The 13017-nt window shown below is 36.0% G+C and overlaps 1 protein-coding gene across 4 annotated transcripts in view; it reads left to right on the forward strand.

Moving 5' to 3' along the window:
• The window catches only part of USP47 (ubiquitin specific peptidase 47), a 58881-nt gene that overhangs the window by 40520 nt on the left and 5344 nt on the right, over window positions 1-13017 (forward strand). For all 4 annotated transcript variants that reach the window (XM_082059165.1, XM_082059166.1, XM_082059167.1 and 1 more), the window contains 10 exons: window positions 1083-1195; window positions 2097-2201; window positions 3212-3419; window positions 3894-4009; window positions 5062-5181; window positions 6359-7139; window positions 8877-9052; window positions 9231-9311; window positions 10363-10478; window positions 11807-11925. In XM_082059165.1, the coding sequence (XP_081915291.1) occupies window positions 1083-1195; window positions 2097-2201; window positions 3212-3419; window positions 3894-4009; window positions 5062-5181; window positions 6359-7139; window positions 8877-9052; window positions 9231-9311; window positions 10363-10478; window positions 11807-11925 (1935 nt within the window). The remainder of the gene's footprint in view (window positions 1-1082; window positions 1196-2096; window positions 2202-3211; window positions 3420-3893; window positions 4010-5061; window positions 5182-6358; window positions 7140-8876; window positions 9053-9230; window positions 9312-10362; window positions 10479-11806; window positions 11926-13017) is intronic.

Raw genomic sequence — 13017 nt, forward strand, 5'->3', positions numbered from 1 at the left:
TTTCCCACTATTTTCTCCAATCGTGTTTTCTTTGAGGAAATAGGGAGGGGGGAAAAACGAAGTATCTCACAAAATCAATTTTGCTGGCTTCTCTTTGAGAATTCATGACACAGGGGACAGTAAAGTTATAAAAATATATTATTTGGTTTATAATTTAACAGTATCTTAGGTAGATGCTTTATACAGTTTTGAAGTGGATTCAACACAAGAAGGATACTGTTAAAGCCTTTTAGCAACAACTTGATATACTAGTATGTCTTAAGAGCAACAAAAAGTAATAGTTTCAATATTTGAACCCTTGAAACAGTGTTATTCATTCTGAACAAGAAGTGGATGTAAATTGTGCATAGTTTATTCTTAAACAGCAGCCATAGACAATATCTATGAGTCAAGATCTGTCTTTGGAAATAGATTTTCCTGTAAGTGCTGTGGTTGTTAATTCCTCAACAAGCAAAGGAAGAAACTTAATTCTGCTATTGATTGTTTGAACATGCCAAGCCCATTTTTAAATCTGAAAAATATTTGCCCAATTCCTTATGATAGGAGGGGCACCAGGAAGGCAACTGTATTTGTGAAAGCTGATTATATTTTTTTTTAGCTTGAAGTATTGCATGTTTTGGTTTTGTTTCTCTTTATGAAACAAAATCTCATGAAGTACACTAATCTGTATAAAGTGCAATATTTATTGTATATTATATAGGTGATATCTTGTGACTTCTATTGTCAGCTAATTCACTTTCTAAAACACATTTTACCTTTATTGCACAAACAGGCTCAAGTAGAGTCATCAGCCATAGTGTATTTCTTTACAACAGCAAAGCTTCCATTATTGTTACTGGAATATTAATCTTGCACTAATACTATTTTATTATGTTGCTGATGTATAATTAGAGGGAATAAATGCTGACTTTGGTTTCATTTAAATCATTAAAAAGAGAACAGGACATAGTATAATTGGAAATGTGGGTGGTGAAGAAAGGGGGAAGAAGGCAGGAAAGATAACTGTTAAATATCCATAGTTCCTAAGATGTTGCCCACCATGGAAAAAAATTTGTAAACTGTTGCTTTGTTTTTACTGGCAGAGTTTCTTGAGGCACATGAGTATCCAGAGCATATTAAACAATTGGTACAGAAAGAGAGAGAACTGGAAGAACAAGAAAAGAGGCAACGTGAAATTGAGCGGAACACTTGCAAGGTTAGAATTTCTGCTGAATAAAGTAAAAATACATCTCTAGTAAGAAATGTTTCTACAATAAATAGTAATTTTTCACTACAATACAAGGACTTTTTAATGATAAGTGTGTCGGTATTAATAACTCTTTAAAATGAATTGTACACCTATTGGAAGGCTGTACACAATGGAAGCATCTGTTAGAGGTATTCACTAGAGATTTTTTTGAGTTCATGTCTTCCTTGTGAATTTGAATTGGTATTAATACCAAAACAGGACTACAGTTGATCTGATGTTACTTGATTTCAGCAAAGTGAATTCTAAAGAGTATGTAATGCTGTATGTTACGTGTTTCATACTGTTAAATCTCTTCAAATTGTGGCTCTTTACTTTGTGAAATGATGTTTCTTAAACTAATTTAAAATAATTATTTGGCAGAAAGAGCAGAATCTTTTTCGATCCATAGGTTCAGTAGTAACAAACAAAATATGACATGACTTAAAAAGCATGACAGTCAGCTGGTCTGCATATGAATGAAGTGATTGTTTTAGTAGAAGGTTCTCAGTGGTTGCAAAATATGTAACTGTATATGAAAAAGGAATTTCACATTCATTATTCCCATGTGCATTTTGTTTTGGAGAATTTGCAAGATGCCTACAGTTTAAATATGTTTTAGTTGGTACCCTACCTTGCAAAAGATACGAATATACATACATACACATGTGCTATCTACTGTGCCTTTAGGGTTTTGTATCTAGTGTTGTGTAACCAGCTGAAAAGAAGCTGTCCAGTCACTGGAGTAGAACTAAAGATGTATTTTACATTACATTGTTTGAACACAGGGTTGTGAAGTTAAAAGTACTGTAATATGAAAGGTATTTGCAAATACCTTCGTGATAATTTTTCTTCTTTTCATATTTCATAGATAAAGTTGTTCTGCATGCACCCTACAAAACAAATAATGATAGAGAACAGATTAGAAGTTCATAAGGACAGGACACTGAAGGAAGCTGTGGAAATAGCTTACAAGGTATGTTATAGATAACAAAATAATTTAATTGTAATTGTTAGTTGTGATTTTTTTTTTTCTGCTGTTGTGTATCTTCAGTTTTTAAATTTCTGATGCTGTGGATGTGTTTGGGGAGCTGGCTGTGGGGCTTTTTGTGAGTTGTTTTTTGGGGTTGGTTTGGATTTTTTGTGGTGTGTTTTGGGTTTTTCTTAAGAGATGTTTTTGTTGGGGATTATTGACTGAGTTTTCTGTTAGTAGCCATCAGATAATTTCTGATTGGAATGATATAGCCTGCCCTCTTAAAAGGCAGTATGATCTTACATACCCTTATTTTAAAGTCAGATAGTGAGAAGTGTTGTTAGGTTCACTGTAGTCTCAGTAGGCTGAAATAATTCTGAACCCTTATATTTGCATTGCAGTAAATATGTTGTGTTAGATATGTAATAAGAGAATTAGTTCAAGAAGCTTCCTGCATAGCTAATACAGTAACATCAGTGGGCATCAAAGGAGATGGTGATGTTTGCCTTCCACAAACAGGTTGAAGACATCTATTCTTGTAGTCTTTGGTTCTTGCCATATGTGTCTGTGGCTGGGAGAGTACCAGCAAGGCAATTAGAGGTCTGGAATGTGTTAACATCTCCTTGAGATGCACAGGAGATAGTGGATTCGATGTCCTCAGGCCTCCAAGATACCATTTGGTATAATGGATAGGCTTTGTGTTCCTCTGAATATGCTTCTGGGACCTGTCTTCATGTGCTTGTTTACATACTTTACCAACGTCCCTCTTCTCCACATCTTGATGCAGGCTTCTCTTTAGATTTTGAAAACATGTATATTGCATGCACGTGTATATAATATGTATGATGAATGCATATGTTTTTTCTAAAACCAAATTGAAATTTGTGAATGCAAAGGATTTCTGGATGTACACGTACTGAGATATTTCTAGCTTACAAGGGGAAGACTAAACTCACAAGTAAGCCATTATTAAATGTTTTGGGGTTTTTTGTGTGTATGTGTGCATGATTTAGTTAATGGATTTAGAAGAGGCTGTTCCTTTGGATTGCTGTCGTCTTGTCAAATACGATGAGTTTCATGACTACTTGGAACGCTCTTATGAAGGAGAAGAGGATACACCAATGGGTTTATTACTTGGAGGTGTCAAATCAACGTACATGTTTGACTTACTGTTGGAAACAAGAAGACCTGACCAAATTTTCCAGTGCTATAAACCTGGAGGTAAGACATGTAATTGCATATGGACAAGCATAGACTGAAATCATATATTGCATGATGGTATGGAAATAAAACTTGAAAAATGTAGAACTGTATTATGATGTATGAAAGAAAAACTTTGTTGCACTGAATTTTACAAAGTCAATACTCAGAACTACCTACTGTGCTGTGTTGCCAACTTGCTTTTCATTGGAGTTCTAAGTTCTAAGGTATACTAAAATTTGTCAAAACTGTGAAACCTTTTAACCTCTTTGGTGTTAAAATTGATCTGAAAAAGAAATTCTGCAATTGGACTGCTTTTCAGATTCATTACTATTTGTATGTATTTAATGCAATCCATTGTTCACTACATCAGACAAGTGTATGTGTGTTTTCCTTGGCTGTTGAATTCTCTCTTTTGTGTATATCTATCTATATATATGTGTATATATATCTATATGTATGTGGGGGTTTTTTTCTTTTTCCTCTTCCCTGCAGAGGTCATGGTAAAGGTTCACGTAGTTGACCTGAAGACTGAATCTGTTGCTCCTCCAATAAGCATACGAGCTTATTTGAATCAAACAGTTTCAGAATTTAAACAGCTAATTTCAAAGGTAATTTACAGTCATTAAGGACTTGTATTGCAGAGTTTTCATTCATTCTGACTGAGAATGTGTTGTGATTTAAATATCTAAAATGAGAACCTGCACCTTTTGCAGTTAATCTGTGCTTCATGTCTAGTGGGTAGGTCAGTTGTTCAGCGGAGTTTCTGTCTGCTCACTGCTGCTAAAGGCAGCAATCTGCTTCTTGCTTCCATCCAGAGTTCTGCCCTGGCTTTTGTGCAAGCTGAGCCCTTTTCTGGCCATATTGCTTACTAGCTTACCAGATAGTAATGGTTTTTTTTGGCAATCTGAAGAGTCAAGTTCATGTTCTTTTGAGTTAATACCTTGAACCAGGTCACTGAGTATCCAGTCAGTGGCAGAACCAGTGAACTGTTACTGTAGAACTGAACCAACATGTAACTTCCCCCACTGGCCTCAGGAATTGCAATTTGCCATCCAAATCTGTCTACATTCTCCATACAAACCCCACTTTTCATCCCAGCAACCACTTGATATTAAGATGCAGATCAATTTTTACATGGTCTTAAACCATGGGATGTTATTGCTTGTGTTGAATGGGCAGACAGACATGTTACTTGGTCAGTTCAATCTAAAATAGTTCAGTGGTTGGTGTAATTTCATAATATTTGTTATGAAATGTGATTTCAGTAATTTGAATTAAATCTTATTAAGAATTAGGTGAACAGTATGCAAAGCCTGATGCTTGAGAATTTTTTTTCTTTTCAGCTGGTTCATACCCTAAATAATAAGACCAATTCATTATATTCCTGATCATTAACAATTTGCCAGGTCTGGGCAAAGCCAAGCCATTTTAGACTACTGACCTTTTGGAAAAACTAACAATTGCTACTTTATCAAAGGATGGTGGGAAGGACCTGGGACTGAACATGTTTGGGAGGTTTTCCCCCTTGTTTTTTTGCAATTTATAAGTCAATAAACAAGTGTCCTTTCCCTGTTAATAATCTTAAAAATTAAATACTTGTTTCAGTGTTTGAAATTATGTATAATGTGCATGTTACCTTACTCTCAATGTCTTATTTTAGGCCACACACCTGCCCGCTGAAACAATGCGGGTAGTGTTAGAGCGTTGCTACAATGACTTGCGTCTTCTGAATGTTTCCAGCAAAACACTGAAAGCTGAAGGCTTTTTTAGAAGTAACAAGGTACATGCTCTGGTTTTTAAATTGTTCATTTCATGCATTAGTAGACTTCACCATTGTGTTGTAAAAGGTGTGGACATGTGTATAGGCTGTATATGAAACCAAGTATACATAACAAGGTAGAGCAGGCTCAGAATTGGACACCTGGTTGATACTCAGTGGTTAAAATGATGGTGAGGTTAACAACCTTACGGTGAAGATTTTTTAAAGTCAGTCCTTCTTAGGGAACAAAGGTTGCTGTATTACTATGGAACCCACCTAATTTGCTTTCTAAACCTTCTTAACAGCTGTGCCTGCTCTCAGTGTTCTTAAGAAACAAATTTCAAACTAAGAGCAAGTTTTTGATGCATTTTTGTCTTTAATTCAGTAGTTTCTACTATGGAAATTTCCCCCCAGCCGACTTTATATTGTTTTTCCAAAAAGACTTCTAGTAAATGGTTCAACAGTTGTTGTGTAATCTATTCAGAAAAGGAGTAACTTAGTACTTAAATAACATCCATAGCATTGCCCTTTTTACTACAGTAGTTATATCACATCTTTTAGTACATTTTGCACATATTGTGTCTCTGTAATGTAAGCTCAAGAACATGCTATCCTTGATGAACAAATATTAGCGACAGCTTTGATGGCTTTTAACTGAGCAAAATAATGGTGTCAACTTGTTACTCAGTTACTTGAAGCCCTTTTGCATTTGCCTTGTCACTATGCACAATGGCCTCTGACAAAGGGAAATGAGAAATTTGTTCCCGTGTGTTCTAATTTGTGCTGTTTCTTACCTATGTATGGATTTCAAGATTTCTTATTTATTATGCTATGCTAGAAAATAAAGACTGCCATCTGTAGTTGTGGGGCTCCTTACTACCATAACTAGTGTTAGTGTACAGGTGAAGGGTGCATGTGAAGCGATACATAAATACACTTCGAAACATAAAAGTGTTTACTGCAGCTGGTCAGTCTGGTTACAGTTCACTCCAATCTTAACATGTATATGAAAATAAGGAAAAGTGAAATAGTTATTGAACTACAGACTCCTTAGGCCATCTCTTTTTGACCATGTATTTTAATTTTTTTATAAAAGGTGGTGTTTCTCAGTGGCGTAATTGCTAATGTGTGCTCAATTTGCTATTGTTATTTTTATTTAAAATAACACTACATGATAAAACACTTATTTTATGTTCAGGTATTTATTGAAAGCTCAGAGTCTTTAGATCGTCATGTGGCATATACAGATTCTCATTTATGGAAACTTTTGGATCGTCATGCAAATACAATCAGACTGTATGTTTCATTACCAGAGCAATCACCTGGATCTCAATTTAGACGAGCAGTTTATCAGAAGTCTAGTGGAGATGTAGGCAACTTGGATGAAGCCTGTGAAAGAGTAAAAGGACCTGTAGGTAGTATGAAATCTGTAGAGGCAATTCTGGAAGAAAGCACCGAAAAACTCAAAAGCTTGTCCCTGCAGCAGCAGCAGCAGGAGGGAGATAATGGGGACAGCAGCAAAAGCACAGAAGCCAGTGATTTTGAAAACATTGAATCACCTTTAAATGAAATAGACTCTTCAGCATCAGCAGAAAACAGAGAACTTGAAAACCAAATTCAGATTTCTGATCCGGAAAACCTGCAGTCTGAGGAACGATCGGATTCGGATGTAAATAATGACAGGAGCACAAGTTCAGTGGACAGTGACATCCTCAGCTCCAGTCACAGCAGTGACACCTTATGCAACGTGGACAATGCGCCGCTTCCCTTGGCTAATGGACTTGATTCTCATAGTATCACAAGTAGTAGGCGATCAAAAGCAAATCAGGGGAAGAAAGAAACCTGGGACACAGCGGAAGAAGATTCTGGAACAGATAGTGAATACGATGAAAGTGGCAAGAGCAGAGGAGAAGCACAATATATGTACTTTAAGTCAGAACCCTACACTGCAGACGAAGGTTCAGGAGAAGGGCAAAAATGTATGTATTCTTTTTTTAAGTGCCTTAAAATAATCCAGCTTTTATTACTGTTTAACTCACATGCTGTGTTAAAAAGTCTAAGGACAGTATTTAAAAACTTGATTATGTCAATTTAAAGCTAATGAAAGTGCAATGATGGGGCAGGTATCACATTCAGCAAAAATCTAGCCTAATTTTGATCTTGTAGTGTTTACTTACTTGAACAGCATCTTGCTTTTTTGTTTTTAAGAAAATGAACAGCTACCTCTATGATACTTCTGTATTCTTATATTGAAAGTGTTTTCTGGAGAGCAAGCTGAGTTGTCTCTCATTGAAAGGAAAATCGTTGAATCTGTTGATGATGATTCACGTGTTTCAGAATTCAATTATTTACTGTGGTTCACAGAGCTGTAATTCTGTTAACGTTTAGATAAACAAGCCTGAAAACTCCTAGTCATTTGACTGTAAATAAAATTCAAATATACTTGGTATTGATCATTTAAATCAGTAGACTGTTGCTTTTCATTGACTAAAGTACAATAGGTACAATGAAATGTGTGGATGACATGAAAATGTCCAAACAAGTTCAGTGTAGGAGCCTGAGTAGTATATTGATGGTCATAAAGACAGAGAATGTAAACAGTGCTCAGTACCGTGTATTGTATTATAACTAACGGAAGAGTAATTAAAGAATAGCAGGATATAAGATAAATATTTTGAAAGGCGAAGGTTTGTTTTCATGTCAGTTCATAAATCCTTATGTAATAATAATAGATAATCAACAAAACCTATTTTACTCTTTATTTTTTTAATAAATATTTTAATTTTTAAAACCAGAGAGAAGTTTAATTGCAGCTACTAAAGTTCTAATAAAATTACTCCTTTAGCCTGGAAGGATCTTTCTTTGGGGTTGATCTTGAACTAGTTCAGTTTGTCTCTTTTGGTAAGTCCAGTTGGATGCAGGAATTATTTATGACAGTAATTTTGACACTTTCATAGTACGCTATATAAATGACTATCCTGAGGGGAAAGCGTTTAGGTATTTTTAGTATGACAACATGAACAGATTTATGATCCAAATAACTTATTTATTCAGTTAAATAGTCTGAATAGCAATTATTTCATTCTGATGTGTCATGACACAATATAATCATACTGTAGTTTGTTCTTAAGTAACACAATTTCTAAAGATAAACTACTCACTTCACTTCCCAGAATTTCATATTACTAGAGTGGCTTTTCCTTAATTACAAAATTATTTAATGAAAAAATCCCTTAATCTAGACTAGAACTTCCAGAACAGAGTTAACCAAACTTTTTAATCCTGAAAGGCAGGAGAAAAATAAAGGTTTAGTGGGATGAGCCTGGCCAGCCCCAGCTCAGCAGCACTTCCCTCCCTCCCTTGAGGCAGGAGAAACCTGTAGTGGGATTATCTGCAAACTCCCCATCTGATTCTCGTTTTGTCGTCTTACCAAATGGAGAAGAAACCACTTTGCTCCCCTGCTTAACTGCTTGCAGAATAGGGCAGTTTGGCACTGCGATATCTTCCAGGAGCATCTACCCGTGAACACTTAAAATACGGCAAAGCTCTTACAGGTTACAGTAACACCCTCAGATAGAAGGTAAATGTGGCTGTAATTCTGACACTTCAGTGGTAGTTTGTTGCAAATGGTAATTCTGAATATATGGAAATAATACACTAGAGTGCTTTTTTCTTTTGGTGGTGCGGTGTTTCATGCCATTTTTATTTTTACTTAGGGCTGGTGGTGCATGTTGATAAAAGAATTACCCTGTCTGCCTTCAAGCAACATCTGGAGCCTTTTGTTGGAGTTCCATCTTCTCACTTCAAAGTCTTCAGAGTCTATGCCAGCAATCAAGAATTTGAGAGTGTTCGGCTGAATGAGACACTTTCGTCATTTTCTGATGACAACAAGGTTATTCAGAAGTTACTTTGAATAATTAAAAATATATTGGTACAATATAGACAAAACCATAATTTACTATTCCAGTTAACTTACCAGGTTAAATCATTACATTGGTCTTGGTAGTGTGTTACAAAATGCAATTTTGATTTTGTTATCGGTTCTAACAGATACTCCTTTTGCCTTCTAGATAACTATTAGACTTGGAAGAGCCCTTAAGAAGGGTGAATACAGAGTCAAAGTCTATCAGCTTTTGGTAAATGAGCCAGAGGTAAGGCGTGGAATATTTCAAGATTGATTAATGAAAATATTAATATGTCCCTTGACCAAGGTTTTCCTCTGAAATCTTGGAGAAAAAAAACAAAGTCCCTCTTTCCTCAGCATTTTCCTGCAAGTTTTCCTGGATTTAGAAAGGGAACTTCATATTATTTCTGTTTATGCTGTTCCAAGTATACAATTGGAATGTGATCGATATCTCTCTGAAGTGTTTCTATTTGTGCAGTATAAATGGAGGATGAATTAAAATAACTGTTTTCCTTAAATGTATGAAAGTCATGAAGAATTCTTTCCAAATAGGAAACTGTTTTTGCTCACGGTTGCAGTTTGCAGTAATATTGCACTGATAGAATTTGTCACATTCATTCACTGCAGACAGCGCTTATCGGAATGGTCAGCTGGATAATAGTCCTCTCTATGTGAAACAAGCCTGAAACAAAAATGCCTGTCTTGCAATAATGTAGTTTACTTGCTTGTTACATCTTTTGGGACATGAAAAGTATAAAAGTGGTTTCACTGTGTGTGTTGCAGTCGTCAAAAGTTGACTTTCTATGGACCTGAATTTCTGATTGGACCAAACTGCAGAATACACATTAGTAATGGATAAGCACAAGAGACTGAAGCTAAACTGATAAAGCAGGAAATAAGATAAATTTAAAAGCAAATTCTAGCCATGGAGTTCTGGTCTCTCTGAACAACGGAAGTCAAGAAAGTGGCACTTGTATTATCATATGGCTTATTTACTTTAAAAGCTCCTTTTGAATTGTTTAGAATTTTAATATAATGCTAGTAATAAGTAAAACAGACACAAGACATTATTTTCTGCAATATGTTCAGAGTGTTTTAATGACCTGTCAAAGGGCTGCTACTACACAAATTAGTTAAGCCTAATTTTAATCAATTAATCGCCTACCTTGTTCATGAAAAGCATTCTAATGGTCGTTTTGCGAGGTGGATGGAACTGGTCACAAAATGTGAACAGGAGGTAAATTTACTTTTTTCGTTCAAAAAAATTGTCTTTAATCACTTTCTATCTGTGTTCACAGCCATGCAAGTTTCTTCTAGATGCAGTTTTTGCTAAAGGAATGACTGTCCGACAGTCAAAAGAGGAGCTGCTTCCTCAGCTTCGAGAACAATGCGGCCTAGACTTGACAATTGACAGGTATCAGCAATCAGTTGAAGTTACCTGATTAAATATTACTTTAAAATGTGGTTTTTTTTCTTTTGTGGAGAAAGGAAGTTTGAAAGGAGCAGAAATATTTACTGTGGTCTTTGAATCAGTTTGTGAATACAAACATGAATTTAGCAATTCTTGGCTTTCATCTCATGTAGAATGACATAGGGAAAAACATTGACATAGAACTGCCTGTGTGCATCATGTCTACAGGTTTAGATGTGGGAAGTTTTGTTCTCTCTAAGGACGATTTTCTTCAGAGAGGAGAGGATTAAGGAAACCAATTCACAAAAAGCCACCTTCTCTCTAAATGTACACTCAGCATAGATCACTGCAGCAAACTGCCTCAAGCATTATCACGGGGGGGTGTGTACAGCACGGGTCCAGCACCATCTTCACTTTACCCATAAGCGATTATCTCATCAAGGCTGAACTTGCTTTGGGGCCTTAATTGCACATAGTCTCTGCTGTCAGTTACAAGGGATGCAGTATTTATTGTAGAATAGCTGGCACTGCATCACTGGAATAAAGAAAACCTGTAAAATGTGGTAAACAAGCTGGTGGGGCCTTGGTATGAACCTGAATTTAGACTGGAGCAAGTGTTGGCCTTTTCCTGTTGAGAAAAGGAGTAGAAACCTAGTTCTGGACCAGGTTTTTTTTCCTTTCCTCACCATGACTGGGCTATAGGATTTTTGACTGCCATACTTGGGTTTATGTTCTCTAGTGGCCTGTAGCTGAGCACTGCATCACAAAATTTATGTCTGATTTTGTGTGTGCAGAAACAATTAAAATTAAAGTCTTGTACTTGTGTTTAATCTCATTTTAGTCATTTATACCTTTATTTACCCCATATCTAAATCCTTTTGTTTTGTCACCGGATGATTGCAGTAGAAGTAAGTACATAAATCAGACACCAATCTTTTTCTAATCCTTCACCTCTCTTTTTCTTTCCCATTTCCTACTCCTTCTCAAAAGAGAAAGAACAGCAAAATTGTCAGCAGTGTTTGGGAATATTCTGTTTTCTTATCCTAAATAGGAAACTATTCTTGTAAATCCCTACAGTTTTCTTGCACTGAACAAGCACAGCACAGGCTCATTTTCCTTGTGTCTGGGAGTGGTACAGCACTAAGGGGCAGTAGCCATACCTTGCTGTCAGGCTATTGCAGAATGTTAAACTCATTCCTGATAGACCTAACCAAACTTCACATAAATGAGTTGTACTTCAGTTTTGTCAGAAAATATTCAGTTTTTTTGTCTGGCAGTGATGTTTATGAGCAGATAAAAACTCAAGTGTTTTCTTCACAATGTGTTTACAGGTTTCGCCTACGAAAGAAAACCTGGAAGAACCCAGGCACTGTGTTTCTGGATTATCATATCTATGAAGAAGATATCAATATTTCAAGCAATTGGGAGGTCTTCTTAGAAATACTTGATGGTAATAATGATACAGTGTCAAGAGAAAGATAATGTTACAGACTTTTTGTCTTTAGAGAGCATTGGAAGTGTACTTTCCCTTTTTCCTTTTGTTTTCAAGATTGCCATTTGGTAGCATTTTATTAGGGAAAAAATAGAAAACTTTGCATGAAACTGAGGGACTGGAGGTTGTGCAAGTGCAGATTTCCTGGGGCTGTGATGTGCTAAAGGTCTAACAGCAGTACTGTTTTGTAGGTTTATTGGAAACTTTTGGACATACTCTAGTACTGGAGGCATTTTTTTGCATGTGTATGTTTTCATTCTATGTAACAGCTATAGGAATGCCTCTATAATAGACCTTATTATATGCCTTATCATAGACTAGAGGGCTTTCAGGTATTCTGTAATATCTTGTATATCTTGTCTAGCTCTGCCTAAAAGGTGCCACTTAAATCCAGTTGTAGAAGATACAGTTAGATCCCACTATATTCTGTGAAAATGAAGTTGTGTGTACCCGCTGCTACCACAGGGAGTGAAAAGGCAATTTCTTTAAAATGGTTTGTAAGACCTTCCACCATCACCATTGCTTCAAGCTTGTTTTTCAGCTAAATGCTGAAGACATTAGGCAGGTACATAAGGCAACATAGAATAATTTGCAGTTAAGTTTCTTAGCATAGCAGCTTTACATCGTGCTGTTGCAGACATATTTAAAGTAGTTGTTCTCTGGCTCTGAGGAAAACTTCTGTAATTGTTTCAGACTTGAAATAAATGCCAAGAGGCACTAGGTGGCTGTATCTTCCTTTCAGACAGTAGTGTTGAAAGGCAGCACAAATATAGTCATAGGCAAGACTGTAGAAGGTATTTAGGGAGAAGTTTAAACAGCGCTAGTGCTTTCATGCAAAACAAGCATGTAAAGGTAGACCTAAATGTTTAAGTCACAAATTCTGCATGCTAAATTACAAAATTGTAGGCTAATTTAAAATAAAAACAAAACCAGCCCTTTGCTATCACTTCTGCTTATCTGATTGTAACATTAGCAGCATTACGTGTCAACCAGAGAAAGCTGTTGCCTGAAACTGATACAAAAAGACTGGAGGCAGTACATATTAAACTT

Source organism: Streptopelia decaocto (assembly GCF_964273445.1).
Source record: "Streptopelia decaocto genome assembly, chromosome: 7".
Classification (NCBI taxonomy): domain Eukaryota; kingdom Metazoa; phylum Chordata; class Aves; order Columbiformes; family Columbidae; genus Streptopelia; species Streptopelia decaocto.